At 38.9% G+C, this 14595-nt stretch overlaps 2 protein-coding genes across 5 annotated transcripts in view; one reads left to right on the top strand and one right to left on the bottom strand.

Annotated features, from left to right (window-relative positions):
- GRM3 (glutamate metabotropic receptor 3) overlaps positions 1 to 8118 on the top strand; it is a 220332-nt gene extending 212214 nt beyond the window's left edge. For all 3 annotated transcript variants that reach the window (XM_058425192.1, XM_032761196.2, XM_032761195.2), the window contains 2 exons: positions 2098 to 2272; positions 7849 to 8118. In XM_058425192.1, the coding sequence (XP_058281175.1) occupies positions 2098 to 2272; positions 7849 to 7850 (177 nt within the window). In that variant the 3' untranslated portion in view covers positions 7851 to 8118. The remainder of the gene's footprint in view (positions 1 to 2097; positions 2273 to 7848) is intronic.
- The window catches only part of ELAPOR2 (endosome-lysosome associated apoptosis and autophagy regulator family member 2), a 245149-nt gene that overhangs the window by 19296 nt on the left and 211258 nt on the right, over positions 1 to 14595 (bottom strand). The window contains exon 22 of one of the 2 annotated variants that reach the window (XM_058425164.1): positions 12715 to 12792. The exons of the other annotated variant lie outside the window; for it this stretch is intronic. Coding sequence (XP_058281147.1) covers positions 12748 to 12792 — 45 coding nt within the window. The 3' untranslated portion in view covers positions 12715 to 12747. The remainder of the gene's footprint in view (positions 1 to 12714; positions 12793 to 14595) is intronic. 2 annotated transcript variants of the gene reach the window in all.

The following is a 14595-nucleotide window of genomic DNA, read 5'->3' as shown; positions in this document are numbered from 1 at the left end:
CCTCCTGAGGTCTGGCCTGTCTGAGGCTGAGAGCCTGCAGTAGTTGGCATCTTCCTTGGTGCTTATGTTCCCCAATCCACCAGTTGCTACTTCCCTCTCAGCACTGATTAAAGAGTAATAAGGAAGCAGTAGGACAGTTCTTTGTGGCTAGATGACTTTATGATCCCTAAGTCCACATATGGAAAGACACATCCTTCAGATGGCCTGGGAGATGACTAGAGGGTGTTTTCATTTTTCATGTGATCTTTAGAAGTTACCCTCTGGCCTTTTCCCCTGCAGGACCTTGAGTGAATTGGCTGGCAGTTCTCTATTGTGATTTGTCTCTGGTGGCTCCATGCTCATTCTCAGGGCATCCAGCTATCCTACCCCAAGCCTCTTTCTGTGAAGGTCTCCAGGCCAAGACACAGGCCCAAGACCATGCATAATGGCTTTTGTGTGGCCCCTCTTGTCCATGCATACCATTCACATAGCCTTTGCTTTGATAAATTCTCAGAACAAAGACTACCTCAAGACAGTAGCAAGTTTTATGCAATGCCACTAGAGCAACTAGCCTTCTCCTCACCTTCTAGATTTCCAAGGCAGGAATCAGGTCCCAATTCGGGGCATCCTCTTCCTGCAGAAACACCTGACTTTTTGTAAATGGCCACACTGAGGCACTCCTTGCTAGGCTTTCAGTGAGGAGACAAAAATCACAGTACAGCTTTGCCCAAGATCCCCTCCTCCTAAAAGCCTCTCCTCACCTCTTCTTGTAATGTCTTAAAGTGTGTGAGTAGTTTCAAGAGTTATAGAAATGCTTTTAGAAAGGGTTTCCTGGAAATTTTGCAAATTTGGATTTGTCTCCCCCTCCCATGATCTCTGATATCCTTCACACTGGCTTCAGAGTCAGAGGCAGGAACTGAGGCAGAAAGAGGACAATTCTAACATCATATTATACAGATACGTAGAAAACAAATTGTCCCAGATTTATGAAGGCTTTTGCATCACAGAATCAGATAGCAGCTTGTTTTCTGAGAAGTTGACAGGAAAGGAGCCTGCAAGTAGGAGCCCCAAGGTGGAGAGCACTGGACTAGTTAAGAGAGACAAGAACTTTAAAATGATGAGGATGGATTATGCTTTCAGGATTCAAAGTAAGCAAGGTCTAAAGAATTATGCCACAGGGCAGGCTGAATTTTTTTAAAAAATCAAAAGCAAAATGAAGCATTCTAAAATTATATGGCTTCTCCAGTTATGTGTTCAGTCTTCAGCTTTCCTTGATTAGAGAGGAAGGTCAGAGACTTTACAGAAATGTTTTATAGATGCCTAAAGTCATTTAGGGCATTTGAAATTATGCTACTTTATAATAGCATGTGCCTAAGGGGAAAGGAAAAAAATCAAAAGTTACTCTGGGATGAGATTGAGAAGACATGATAAACCCTGGTTCTGGGGAACTTTCAGGGAAAACAAAGAGGGAGAAGTGAAAATGTCAAGAATGGGTGTATAGAAACCTAGAGAACATAAAGATTGGACAGTGAGTACCTGATGAATCAAAATTCCAGAGAGATGCCAACAAGCAAAAGCAAAGGTACCACAGAAGAAAACTGACAGTGATCCCCAACAAAGAATAGGGAAACCAGTAGCTGATAGGCAGAGCTTCCAGCAGGCAAGGGAGATAGAAAAATGTAAAAAAACAAACAAACAAATTTGTTTATGATAACCTTAAACCTTAAACAAGCCAAGTTCATAGACTGAAATCATCAGCAATCTGGCCACTTCATCATTGAATATGTTTTACTATTTAAGATTCCACCCTCTGTGGCTTTACAGAAATATCTTTATAAAAATATAAAGTAAACAAACAAGTAAATCCATGTGAAGTCTTGGCAAGCATTCAGAAGCACCCCACACAAATGGTGTTTGCTTACAAATCCTAAGCAATATTTCCAAGACTACCCCAAACGTAGAAGATTCAATATAATTACTGTATTAATTTGGCTATAATAAGGGCAGAGCTGTCAATTATTCTGGGTTTTTCATTTTGGTCTTGTTTCAGCACTCTCTTTAGTTGGCCATTTGACTGAATGTACAGCCAGACACTTATTAGCCAACCTTCTCTTGTAGGTGCAGACGACAACCATGTGCATCTCTGTCAGCCTGAGTGGCTTTGTGGTCTTGGGCTGTTTGTTTGCACCCAAGGTTCACATTATCCTGTTTCAACCCCAGAAGAATGTTGTCACACACAGACTGCACCTCAACAGGTTCAGTGTCAGTGGAACTGGGACCACATACTCTCAGTGTAAGTATGGAACTCAGCACTAACTCCTTCATACATGGCACTGTAGTCAGGACCAGCATGCCAAGAACAGGCAACACATGTCTGTCCCCATGAACAATCTCAATTCAATTTTACTAAGTATGGATTTAAACACTGTGAGTCAGGTATTGTGCTAGGTGCTGGGGATTCAGTAAGGAGCAAAGAAGTCAAAGTTTCTGTTTGAGCAGTACATACAGTCTAGCAGGGAACAAAGACATTAAATCCATAGCTATGATGAGGGGTTTGACCATGTTGTGGGGTTAGATAACCTGGTCTCTAGGCCTGTTCTGCAGTCAATTTAATAGATAACTTCAAACAAGTCACTCTATTGCTTTCTGCCTCATTTTACTAATTAAAATAGGGGACTGGACTAGATTGGTGTTTTATAAAGTATATTCTATGTCACACAGATGCCAAAGGAGCTTCATGAAAAATTAAAAGGGGAAGATAATAAAATACAATGAAAAATGCTACAGTCCCAATTCCCCCTTGAAAGTTTACAGCATTTCCTTTAACATGAGTGTGTTATAGGTTTTGAGAATCTCTACGCAAGAAAACCTGTTTAACTTTGTTAAAAGTTAAAATACTTTTAAAAATATTTTATCACAGTAAAACTAACATCCCGTGGAACACACCTTGGAAAATGCTGGAATAGATCTTCCTCCCACTTCAATGACACAATGTTTTCTCAGCTGAGAAGGCAGTGTGAACTGAAGGATACCAGGATAGTTCCCAGTCCCTAATTCTCTCTGCTACTGGCCTGCAAATGTCTGAAACACTATCCTTGGAGAATCATTGATTTAATTCTTTAGAGTTCTCTAAAGCACAAATGTACCTGAAGGGGATAACCTTTTAAGCCATTTTCAGCTAACTTGTTGTATGAAGTAGAAGGAATTCACTGACGCTGGATGAGGGGGAAGAAAAGAACTGGAACCATGAGAGGGGGAGGGAGGACAGAAAGTGACAGAGACAAATGACTGCTTCACAATTTTGCCTCGAGTTGATCAGAAAGGATACTTCAAAATAGCTCAGCATCACAGGGTCAGCAATCACATTAGTGCCCCAATTTCTCTACCAAAGTACAGAATTTAATGGGGCAGCCCTTCCCCCAGGAAACTGAGGGAAGACTGACAGGCAGAGAGCACGTGTTCAGGGATAGGCTGCACGTTCCTGTCTTTCCAGCTAAACTCCTACGTGTCACAAAAGTTGAGCTTCAGGGCATGGGAAAGCCTGTGAGATCGTTTTCCATGGATCTTAGAGAAATATGTTGATTTCTTGAGCAAACAAAGCTCTTTTTAGCAGACTAATCTTAACAGCTACCTAGTCCAGACCAGAGAGAACTGTTAATAACTAATAAAAATATTAACAACAGGTAACAGGAACTTTCATTTGTTGAGTATTTTTCATATGCTGGGCACCATGCTAAATACTTTACACACATGTGTGCATGTTTGTGCTGTCTTATTCAATGCTCCAACCCCTTAAGGTAAAGAAACTTACCCAGGGTCACACACTTTAAAAATGGCAGAACCAGAATTTAGAGTCAGTTCCTATGATTTCAAAGCCAGTGCACCTAACCACTGTATCGTGCAGCCTCTCCCAGAGAGCAAGCTGGGAAAGTTCTCATGGGCAGGCTTTGCAGAGAGAATAAAAAGAAGGTTATCCCAGCAAAATTGTCTCATTGCTAGCTCAGAACTTTTGCTTGTTATTAGAACAATTTAGCAGAGGCCACAAGTCTTCTATAGACATTATTCAAAATTGCATATATCCAGACCTCAGTAATTTAGAAATGGCAGCATTTTCTAATGCATATGCTGGGAATTAATAAATTCCAGAAGGGATAGCAAGGGCACTTTCTCCAATCAAGTCTCTTGTTAGAAATTCAGAAATATCCATTTACATAAAAACAATGTACTGCAACCACAGCAGACCTGTTAAACTATTACTCAGTATGCTAATCTGATAGTGATCCAATTAGTACTTCAAGACAGGTGTTTGAACAACGTTTTTGGAATGTTTTGTTAATAAAATTATAAACTTTTTTTTAAAAAAAAGTCTAAATTCAGACCTCATTGTTTTAGCAATATTTCCCTAATTAATACAAATCAATGAAGTAGTACCATGTAACAAAGTGAAGATTTTATATAACATCTCTTGGCATTTTAACGTGCATAAGTAACAGATACATTCACCTGTTATTTGCATTTTTACATCTTTTATTCAAAGTAGTTTTATATTCATGAACTCATTTTATCCTCATGAGTACCAGATATCACAAGTTCTATTTTATAGGTAAGAAAATTGAGAATTGAAGTTACTTCTCAAGGATATACAATGATACAAAAGTCAAGAGTTGACCCTGGATTTCCTGACTTTCCATTAAAATCCTTCCCATTTTAATAAGTTGGAAGTATTTAATATCAAGAAATGTATTCATTCATTAAATTATTGAGTACCTACTACACACCAAAAATTTCTAAACACTGTGTACACAGTAAGGAATAGGACAGAATCCCTGGCCCCATGAAGCTTGGTGTCTAGGACAGTGATTTTCACACTGTAGACTGTAAGCCATTATTGGGTCATGAAATTTAGTATCTTTGGCCAGTGCTTTTTAAAAGAAAAAAATAGAAAATCTTAAGAGTGAATTACATGTAATAAAGGTAAGGCATAAAAGGTAAGTCATGAAGAGTTATATGTATACGTGTACCAGGTCCGGGTAAAATGTATTTATTTCTATCACAATCAAAGATGTTTAAAGGCCAGTGGTCTATGGAATTTAGTTCTATGTATGAACATGTTACTGACCCACTTTGGTAAAAATTGAAGCAATTATTTAATATCTTAGTGTCTGTTTCCTCTATTGTATGTTCAGCTCAATTTGTATCAATTTCCCTCCTAAATACTTGGAAGTATGTTCCTTTAGAAATCAAGAACATTCCTTAAACTGCTCTGAGTTCATTAGATAAAGCATATGTTTTTCTTGGGTTGTACATAATTTATGTTCTTCCAGTGAGTATAATGTTAGCACTTGATTTCATTGGGTGATTGTTCATATTGCTGCTGGTTTTCTGACTTTCTCTTCAGAGGTAAAAACAAAACCCACTGTAGAGATGAGAGTAAGCTAATATGGAAATAGAGTTATCTCATTTCCTCCACTTTATCTATTCCTGCATAACAAACTTCTCCATAACTTAAAGGCTTAAAACAATCCTCTTTATATGATTATCTCTTATAGTTTACAAGTCAGGAATTCAGACAGGGCTTGGTTCATCTGCTCCATGAGGCTGAGGTTCTTCCATGGTTTTAAGGAGCGACTGAGCTGATCTGGAAGATCCATGATGCTTTCATTCTTATTCCTGGCATCTTGGCAGGAAGCTGTCCATGTTGGCTCCTAATGAGCATGTTCCATAAAAAAAGGAAGTAGAAACTGGCTTGGCCAGGAAACTGGTATAGCGTAATTGGTACCATACTTATTTATCAAAGCTCAGATTCAATGGGAAGTGCATACACCCCACCTCTCAAAGAGTCTGTGATCATTTTAATTATGCCACACTTTCCAAATCCCCAATTAATCCATTACTGCCTCTTATCAAGAATTACAGTGACTTGACACAATCCTGTATAATACCAAGAAGTCACCCCAACTGGAAAGTACAGCCATATCAATTCCAAGTTAATTCTCTGGCAAGAGAGTAGGAGAAATACCACATTACTTTGGAGTCTAGACGGCAGCCAAGGTGGTTGATAGCAGAAAGAGTATTGGTATTGAATTTTTAAAGCTGACCAGTTGCTCCACAAAACTGGAAAAGCATGACCACACTCAGTAGCAGACATGAAAGAATGAACATGGTTAACAACATCTTGGAAACCTGAAAAGTTTTACATATTGCTATGTGCAAAAGAGTACAATTAAAGTTGTGCCTAGTTAATTATATATAGTAGAAGTAAGAATAATAAAAATAAATGAAACCTTAACTTCTCTCCATTAAGAATACCCATGGATCAATGATTCCCAGATATTTGTATATGAAAAATAACTCCTTTGAAATGGAGATGCCCTGGTCCCACCCATAGATATTCTAATTCATGTGGTCTGGAGCAAAGGCCAGAAATCTGGTTTATAACAGACACCCCAGCTGTTTCAATAGAAGTGGTCCAAAGAAAATATTTTGAGAACCTCTACCCAAACCATCCTTGTCTACTTCATCCACTGATATCAGTGCAGTCACTGCAGGGAGGTTCTCTAGCCCATCAAAGAGAAAGCAGGGCTTCAGAGAGGGAGTGACATTCTGAATTTCCACCCTTTGCTTCATAATACCAGTGGCCACATCCACATGCAGTGATTTCCCAGGCTCCCTCTGGAACTTTCAGGGAAGTCATTTCCAGCATAGAAGAACCTGGCCACTCAGAAAACATTTACTAAAAGTGGGCATTCTTCTTCTAATGGCAGTATAACTCAGAGACCTTGAAATCCTAAACTCATACTTTTAATTCTACTCCCACACCCACACACATAAGCAAACATCCTTTGTATATGGATGAAAAAGAGGTCATTTTTATCCTCTTCTGCTCTAGAAGCAAAAGGGATTCCCAGAGCTGGTTCCTAAGGACAGCCAATCAACAACATATGTTGGGAATGTAAGTAGAACTGCATAATATTTAAAGAGACAAGCTGGAAGTACACATGAAGTTACATAGCATAAAACCCTATAGCAGTTATGCAGGTGAGAATATTGGCACTAACATGATTTTGTATCAGCATAGACTGGGGAGAGAAAGGTGAAAAATGAAGTGTGCCCCATAGTCTTCAGAGCTATTATGTACCCAGACTTGGTCCTATAAGGATATGTGTCTCTTGCTCATGGTAATCATTCAGATGTATGTATGTCATTATCATGAAGATCAGTCAAGAAACTTCGACTACCTAATGATGCCCAGATTTTGGTCCCCAAGGAGCTGTAGGCATACGGAGATTGATTATCTCTGCCAAGACAGCCACTTGTCTAGGTTGTAATGTAATACCATTACTTATTATCACGAAGTTTTTTCACATTATAAAAAGAAAGTGGTAGTATAAAAAGATTAAGTGAACACTCTTCTAGAGTCGTGGCATCATTTTCCACACAGCTACAATCACAGAAAGCAAACACATGAGACCAGACTCTGGCCTTGTTAGCAAGGGGCAATGGCCTAGTTAGCAGGGGGCAAGCCATTGTTGAAGTCTGAATATGACTTTATGAAATAAAAGCATAACACGTAATGCCCAAGCTTCTTCTCTATAGTTCAGCTCCCGAAAAACAGCATCGTGTCTGTACTCTAAGCTCAGGGAACCCCACATGACACTATGTACTAGCCTGGCCAGGAAAATCAGCAAGGTATTTGGTAATACAAACTGAATTGATGGTCTTTCTTGCCACAGGTATATCATACACATAAATCTTCAATGGGCAGTGCAGGAAGAACTAGAGTATTCAGCAAGTCAAGCCAGCTGCTTTCATGGAGAATATACCCAAAGCATCCAAACCAGATAAATGTTAATCTATTTTTCCCTTTAGAAATTTCACAGAAAAGAGGCCAGTCACAGTGACTCACACCTGTAGTCCCAGCACTTTGGAAGGCCGTGGCAGGTGGATCACCTGAGGTCAGCAGTTCAAGACCAGCGTGGCAAATATGGCAAAACCCCATTTCTACTAAAAAAAAAAATACAAAAATTAGCCAGGCATGGTGGTGTGCAGCTGTAATCACAGCTACTCATGAGGGTGAGACAGGAGAACTGCTTGAACCCAGGAGGTGGAGGCTGCAGTGAGCCGAGATCATGCCACTGCACTCCAGCCTGGGAGACAGAGCAAGACTCCATCGCCCTCTGCAAAAAAAAAAAAAAAAAAAGTCCACAGAAAAGATAACTATTGGGTACTGGGCTTATTTCATCACTTGAAATCTGTACAGCAAACCCCTGTGACACACTTTTACCTATGTAACACACCTTCACATGTACCCTCAAACCTAAAATAAAAGTTAAGAAAGTCTACAGCATTCCTGAGACTCTCATTCCATTCCCTTTTACTCCCTTTGTCATTGTCAATGGAAGAATAGAGTCTCTAGCTACAATAGGTAACTCTACATGTATTAGAGAATTGATGTTTAGTACCTCTCCTTTCTTCTGTGTAACACTGTCATTGTGTTTGTCTCACAACTGCTTTTTTCCATCCCTTAAATCATTCTCTCTTTATCTCTAATATGTTGCTAGGATTTCCCCTAGTAAATATAGCCCACCTTCTTTAATAACAGTGACCACAAATATCAGAGCTAGGAGGGCCACTTTGGAACATTTATTCTAATAACCATATTTCTAGATGAGAAAACTAGGGCCCTATCTACTAGATACTTTAGGAATTTGGTAACTAGAGTTATAGATGAAACTCTCAAAAGCTGCTATATGGTTCCTCTGGCCTCCCTGGATTTGCTGCCTCAGCTCAGTTACAAAATTCAGCTCATAGACTATTCTGACAATGAGAATGTTAGCATCTGCAAATTCAATGGTTTTATTATTTTTTTTAAGTTAAAAGCTTACTTTTCAGCTCTATACCTGATGGCATCTTGTTCTAGCAGCATGGGTACAGACTTGTTCATGTAGTCCCATAATGTTCATAGAGTCCCATAATGACACTACGTAGTAGCCTAGCCAAGCAAATTAGGTTTGACTGTGGCTAGAGGAAGATGAGTAAAGATGAGAATAAGAGGCGAGGAGAACAGAGGAAGTAGATCATGTAGGACTTTGGAGGTCATTATAAGGATATTTGCTCTTTGACTGAAAGAAATGAGAAAGCACTAGAAGGATTTCATCAGAGTTGTGGTATGACCTGACTTTAAAAGCATAAATTTTGAATGTGTGGGCAAAATATAAAAGAGGGAGCAGTCAAAGAGATCATTTAGGAGGCATAGTCCAAATGGTGGTGGTTTAGACCAGAGTGAGAGATAGCAATAGAAGCCAGTAAAGTGTTCTGATACTGTACATAACTTAAAGGTGAAGCTAACAGGATTAGTTCCACTAGAAAGGAGACTAAAACTAATTTTATTAGAGTTTAACACTTTTGGTTTTAGACTTTTGTCCGTAGGCATAGTAGCACATGCAACTCATATTAGTTATCTGAGCCTCAGGGTGAATAAGTTTCTGACCCTTGTCTGAAAACATATTTTGATAGAAAAGAGGAGAAACCAGTGATGTTGGGCAACTAAGATAGTGAAAAGAATGCAGAATTGGTAGAAAAGCACAGAAAAATTAGCCTTTTCATTTACCAATTATTTATTGGGCATCCCTCTTTGTACTTTTTGAGGGAAGGAGAAGAGAGTAAATTTTTATTTTATTTTATTTATTTTATTTTATTTTGTTTTATTTTATTTTATTTTATTTTTTGAGATGGAGTCTTGCTCTGTCCCCCAGGCTGGAGTGCAGTGGCGCAATCTCAGCTCACTACAAGCTCTGCCTCCTGTGTTTATGCCATTCTCCTGCCTCAGCCTTCCAAGTAGCTGGGACTACAGGCGCCCGCCAACACACATGGCTAATTTTTTGTATTTTTAGTAGAGACGGGGTTTCACCCTGTTATCCAGGATGGTCTCGATCTGCTGACCGCGTGATCCACCCACCTCATCCTCCCAAAGTGCTGGGATTACAGGCATGAGCCACCATGCCTGGCCAAGAACATGATATTTTAAAGCAACATGATGTGGTAACAATGGGGGGAAGTATTTAGTTGAAGACTGATGGTTTGAATGTGTCCTCCAAATTTCATGTGTTGGAAACTTAATCTCCAAATTCATATCCTTGTTGGAGGTGATGTCTTTGGGAGGTAATTAAGATTAAATAAGGTGATCAGGGTGGGGCCCCCATGATAGGACTGATGGCTTTAACAGGAGAGGAAGAGAGACCTGAACTAGGTGCTCACTCTATCTCACCATGTGATGCCTCTCACCATGTCATGAGACAGCAGGAAGGCCCTCACCAGATGCCCAGTGCCATGCTCTTGCACTTTCCAGACTTCAGAACCATGAGCTAAATAAATGTCTATTCTTTATAAATTACCTAGTAAGTGATATTCTGTCACAGAAACAGAAAATGGACTAAGAACAAGTGCTATTTCTGTTGGTAAAGTAATGGGTCATTAAAAAGGGTCATGACATATCTTCTTTTTCCATAAATCTTGTCTCACAAGAAAAGAATCATTGAATGAAGAAGTCATTGCTTTCATACAGGTCTACTCCCCATTTGGAAACTAAAATCTTGGATTTGCAGATTTTTATCCCACAGCATAATGAATATGATGTTCTTAAATCTACTGTTAACAGTTTAAAACCATTACTGGAGTCATAAAGAGGAAGCAGTCACTGAGAATTCAGTCTATATGTTTTTTCTTTTTTCTTTTTTTTGAAGAGACCCTTTTTCACAGACAGGGTCTCATTCTGTCACCCAGGCTGCAGTGCAGTGACATGATACTAGCTCACTGAAGCCTCAGACTCCTTGGCTCAAGTCATCCTCCCACCTCAGCACCTGAGGCACATGCCATCCTGCCCAGCTAAATTTTTTTAGAGATGGGGTCTTGCTACATTGCCTAGGCTGGTCTCAAACTCCTGACTGGCCTCAAATGATCCTCTCACTTTGGCCTCCCAAGGTGCAGAGATTTCAGGCCCAACCCACTGCACCAGGCCCAGTCTATATTTCTTAATAATGAATTATTTGCCTTTCACTGTGAAATCTCTGACATAGCAAGAATACCAAATCAATGGGTAGTAGTAGTGTCTTCATCTGCCCAGATAACATCTATTATTCAATCACCAGATACAATTATCCTGAAATGGAACCAAGGGACCCTAGCACAAGTAAAATTAAGATGATGAGTAAGAAAACAGATTCAATGACAAAGCAGGACACAAGACAACAAACAGCTGGTGGAAACTGGATTCCATGACCATAATAGTAAAATATCTAAACAAACAGACTTCCTGGGAAAAAAATTATTTGGGGCCATCAGAAGCAAGGAAATGGAACAGATGGAGAAAACTGGAATGTCTGTTCTGTTGAAATGTTTATTTTTTTTTTCTGAGACTGATGCAAAGTAACGCTGCTAAATTAACACTGATTCTCAGCAACCAGTTTTAGCCACTAAATTGACTAACAGACTTGGCATCCATAAAAATCTATTAAATAAATATATTTAGCATTGATTGAGGGTCCAATTATCTGAAAAAATACAATAATTTTCTCCAAAGTCTGGCTAGCCCATGCATTACTGGTGGAAGAGAAGTAGATTTCACAGTGCAAGACAAAGCTGCCACTTGGTGACATTGATCTTCAATGTTTCACCAGTTTGTGAAGCAAAATATGCCTTTTGATGGCTGTGAATTACGCTTTTGTGATCAATAGTGGAATTTATAAGGTCCTTTTCCATTTACCTTAAATTTTCACTTTGAATGGCAAAAGCACACCTTATCCTAGAGTATCTAATAGTTACTACTTACCCCAAGTCCCAGGAAAGCCAAAAATAGGGCTGCATGCCTCTTATGTCTAGTAGAAAGGATGATTGTAGAAATCTGCTTAACCGCACTTAAGAAAATGGGCTAAACTTACACCATTAAAAATCTCCTGAGGATTTCATCAGAATAATAGAAAAAGCTCATCACAAACATACACACACAAATGATAGTACTTTGCCCTTCCACATATTTTACTACCTTGGTGAATAACAGACGGGCTAATATGGGAGGCATATGTAAAATATTTATGAAAAGCAAAGTAATTGAGATAATAAGCTCATAAAACAATAATTTTCCCTACTATATTCAACAGCGTGTGCAAAAATGAGAATTTTTTTCATGATAAAATGCACCAGCAGAAGCTACCGATGAAATAATAAAAGAGAAGCAGAAAAATATAAGTTAGAGTTCCCTTTGACACGTTAAAAAGTATTTAGGGGAAAAAGTAGTTGCAAAAAGAGTCTTGTGGGTATTTCTTGCTGTTGCTATTTCTTGTAAGAAGACCTTGAATTTGTATTATCTTCCTCTCAAAGAGTTTAGACAGTCTGACACAGGTTGCTCCTTTGAATGTCCCTATGAAGGGGGTAGATGAAACAAAGTTGTTCTATTAACTTCCATAATGATGTCCATGGGGTACATAGTAGATGACTATTTTATACTAGAACTTGAGGATTTTCCATGCAGCTATCTTTTGCAGACTCTGTCCTTCTTATCTAGGCAAGATACACCTAATTTTTAAGAAATTAGAATGCAATGGGCAAGCCGACTCTAAGAGTGCACTCCAAAGCATAGCATTACATCAAGTTCCATAAGAGGACAGGGAACATCAGAGTAGGTTTCAGATACAAACTTAAGAGGGGGTATTTGAATCCCAGGCCTTAGTTCTCCTAGACTTATCCCTGTGACACATTATTCCTCTTCAATCGCTAAAATTTCATTTTTAGCCTGCACAGAAATAATACAACTCGATCCTGGAAAAGATAAAGAGATTAGTTAAAATGTCAAAGGCAGCATGCCTGAATGGGGAGCTCACAACCTGAGTCAGTTCTCTTGGCAAGGGTAGTTGATGGTCATTGTCACAATGTGGCTTGAGAAGCAAAAGCCCACCTGTCTGAAAATAAGGCTGCCCATAGGCTTCACGTTTGCTGGTCATTTCTTTAGTTTAAAAGATTATTTCCTTCTTGAAACTTCCATTGGTTTCCTGATTCTTTGAAATGCAAACATTTATATGATAATTCAGGAAATATTTATAGACAGTCTATTCCATGACCAGAACTAGGGATAAAATAATGAAACAGATAAGTAAAACCCCTGCATATTTTCTAGTCAAGGGTATAGGATGCTACACCAAAAATAATAATAAGCAAGAAAAAAGGCTTTTTGAGGTAACATTTCAGATCTGGATGACCAGGAGGAGCCAGACATGAGTAGATCAGAGGGAAGAGCATTCCTAGAGAGGCAAAGGCTACTGCAAAGGCAGAAAGTTGAGAAACAGATTTGCTGTGTTTGAGAACAAAAGCAAAAAGAAGGAAAGAAAATTTGGAATGAGGTGAACACAAAAAAGAGAGACATGGTCCAAATTACGATGGGATTTATAAGCCAGAGTAAAGAGAGCACACGGGGAAGCCTTTGGAAGTGCATATGTAGGTGACTTGTATTTTAAAATACTCTCACTGCTGTATAGAGAATATACTGCAAAAAAAGCAAGAGTGGAAACAGACAGGCCAGTGGTGCAGCTCTTGCAATGATCAGGAGAAACATCATGGTGGGTTGCCCCAGGGTGGTAGATGCAAAGAGAACTAGTTAGACGTAAATCTAGAGGTGACTGAAACTGATGGTAGATTTGACATGGGGCAGGGTTGAAACAAAAAGGAATGAAACATACATTTTAGATTTTTGGTTTGGGCAATTGACCAGATGGCAAAACCATTCACTGAGGAAAGGAAAGCTAAATGGAGACAGGTTAGGGAATCAGGAGTTCAGCTTTGGCCACTGATTTTGAAGTGGCTTTTAAACATACACACGTAGATGTCAAGTAGGCAGTTGGATACAAAAGGCTGCAGAAAAAGCACATATTGAATGACCTAGAGTGCTCTCCTAGGTTTCCAGTAACCCATTTCGAATCTCACTTTGCCTTGCCCTTTCTCTTACCTTACCTACATTTGATGAAGCTGGAATTAGAAACAATATATGGAAATAATTTTTCTAATTAAAGTATTTATAAATAACAAAGCCCTCACATTTGGAATTATGATTATGACCACTTTCCATGAAGTATTTATCTGGCACATACTGTGTTAACAATTTCTTCATTGTAGCAGTTTCAGGAAATGCATATTACACCATACCTGCCCTCAGAGATACTATAGCTTTTAATGGGCTCGTATTGTAAAGAAAATTGAACCTGATCCTAGTAAGAAGAAGAAAAAATTATCCAAAAGAGTTAGCATGTTGCATGACTCCAGTGTAACTTGAGGTAGCCACACAAACTTGACTTCATAGATTTTCTTACATACCTAGCCAAGTAATCAACGTAAAATTGAGGGGCTGTAGATTCCCTAGTGGTGGACCTGCTGATAGACTTCAGTGCCCCAAGTATAGTGAATGCTCCCCTACTGAATGCCATATAATCTCAAATTTCATAAATAGTTGCTCCTGTTTAAGGGAATTAATAGAAATTTTGACTAGGTAAAATGAAAATGTAGGGGTCAATTATATATCCACTATCAAGCATGGACATTTAAACATGAAGCCAGTTTATCTGCAGGTTAACT

The sequence above is a fragment of the Hylobates moloch genome, unplaced genomic scaffold (assembly GCF_009828535.3).
Source record: "Hylobates moloch isolate HMO894 unplaced genomic scaffold, HMol_V3 SCAFFOLD_1, whole genome shotgun sequence".
NCBI classification, from domain to species: Eukaryota; Metazoa; Chordata; class Mammalia; order Primates; family Hylobatidae; genus Hylobates; species Hylobates moloch.
This window is presented reverse-complemented; position numbering and strand designations above follow the sequence as displayed.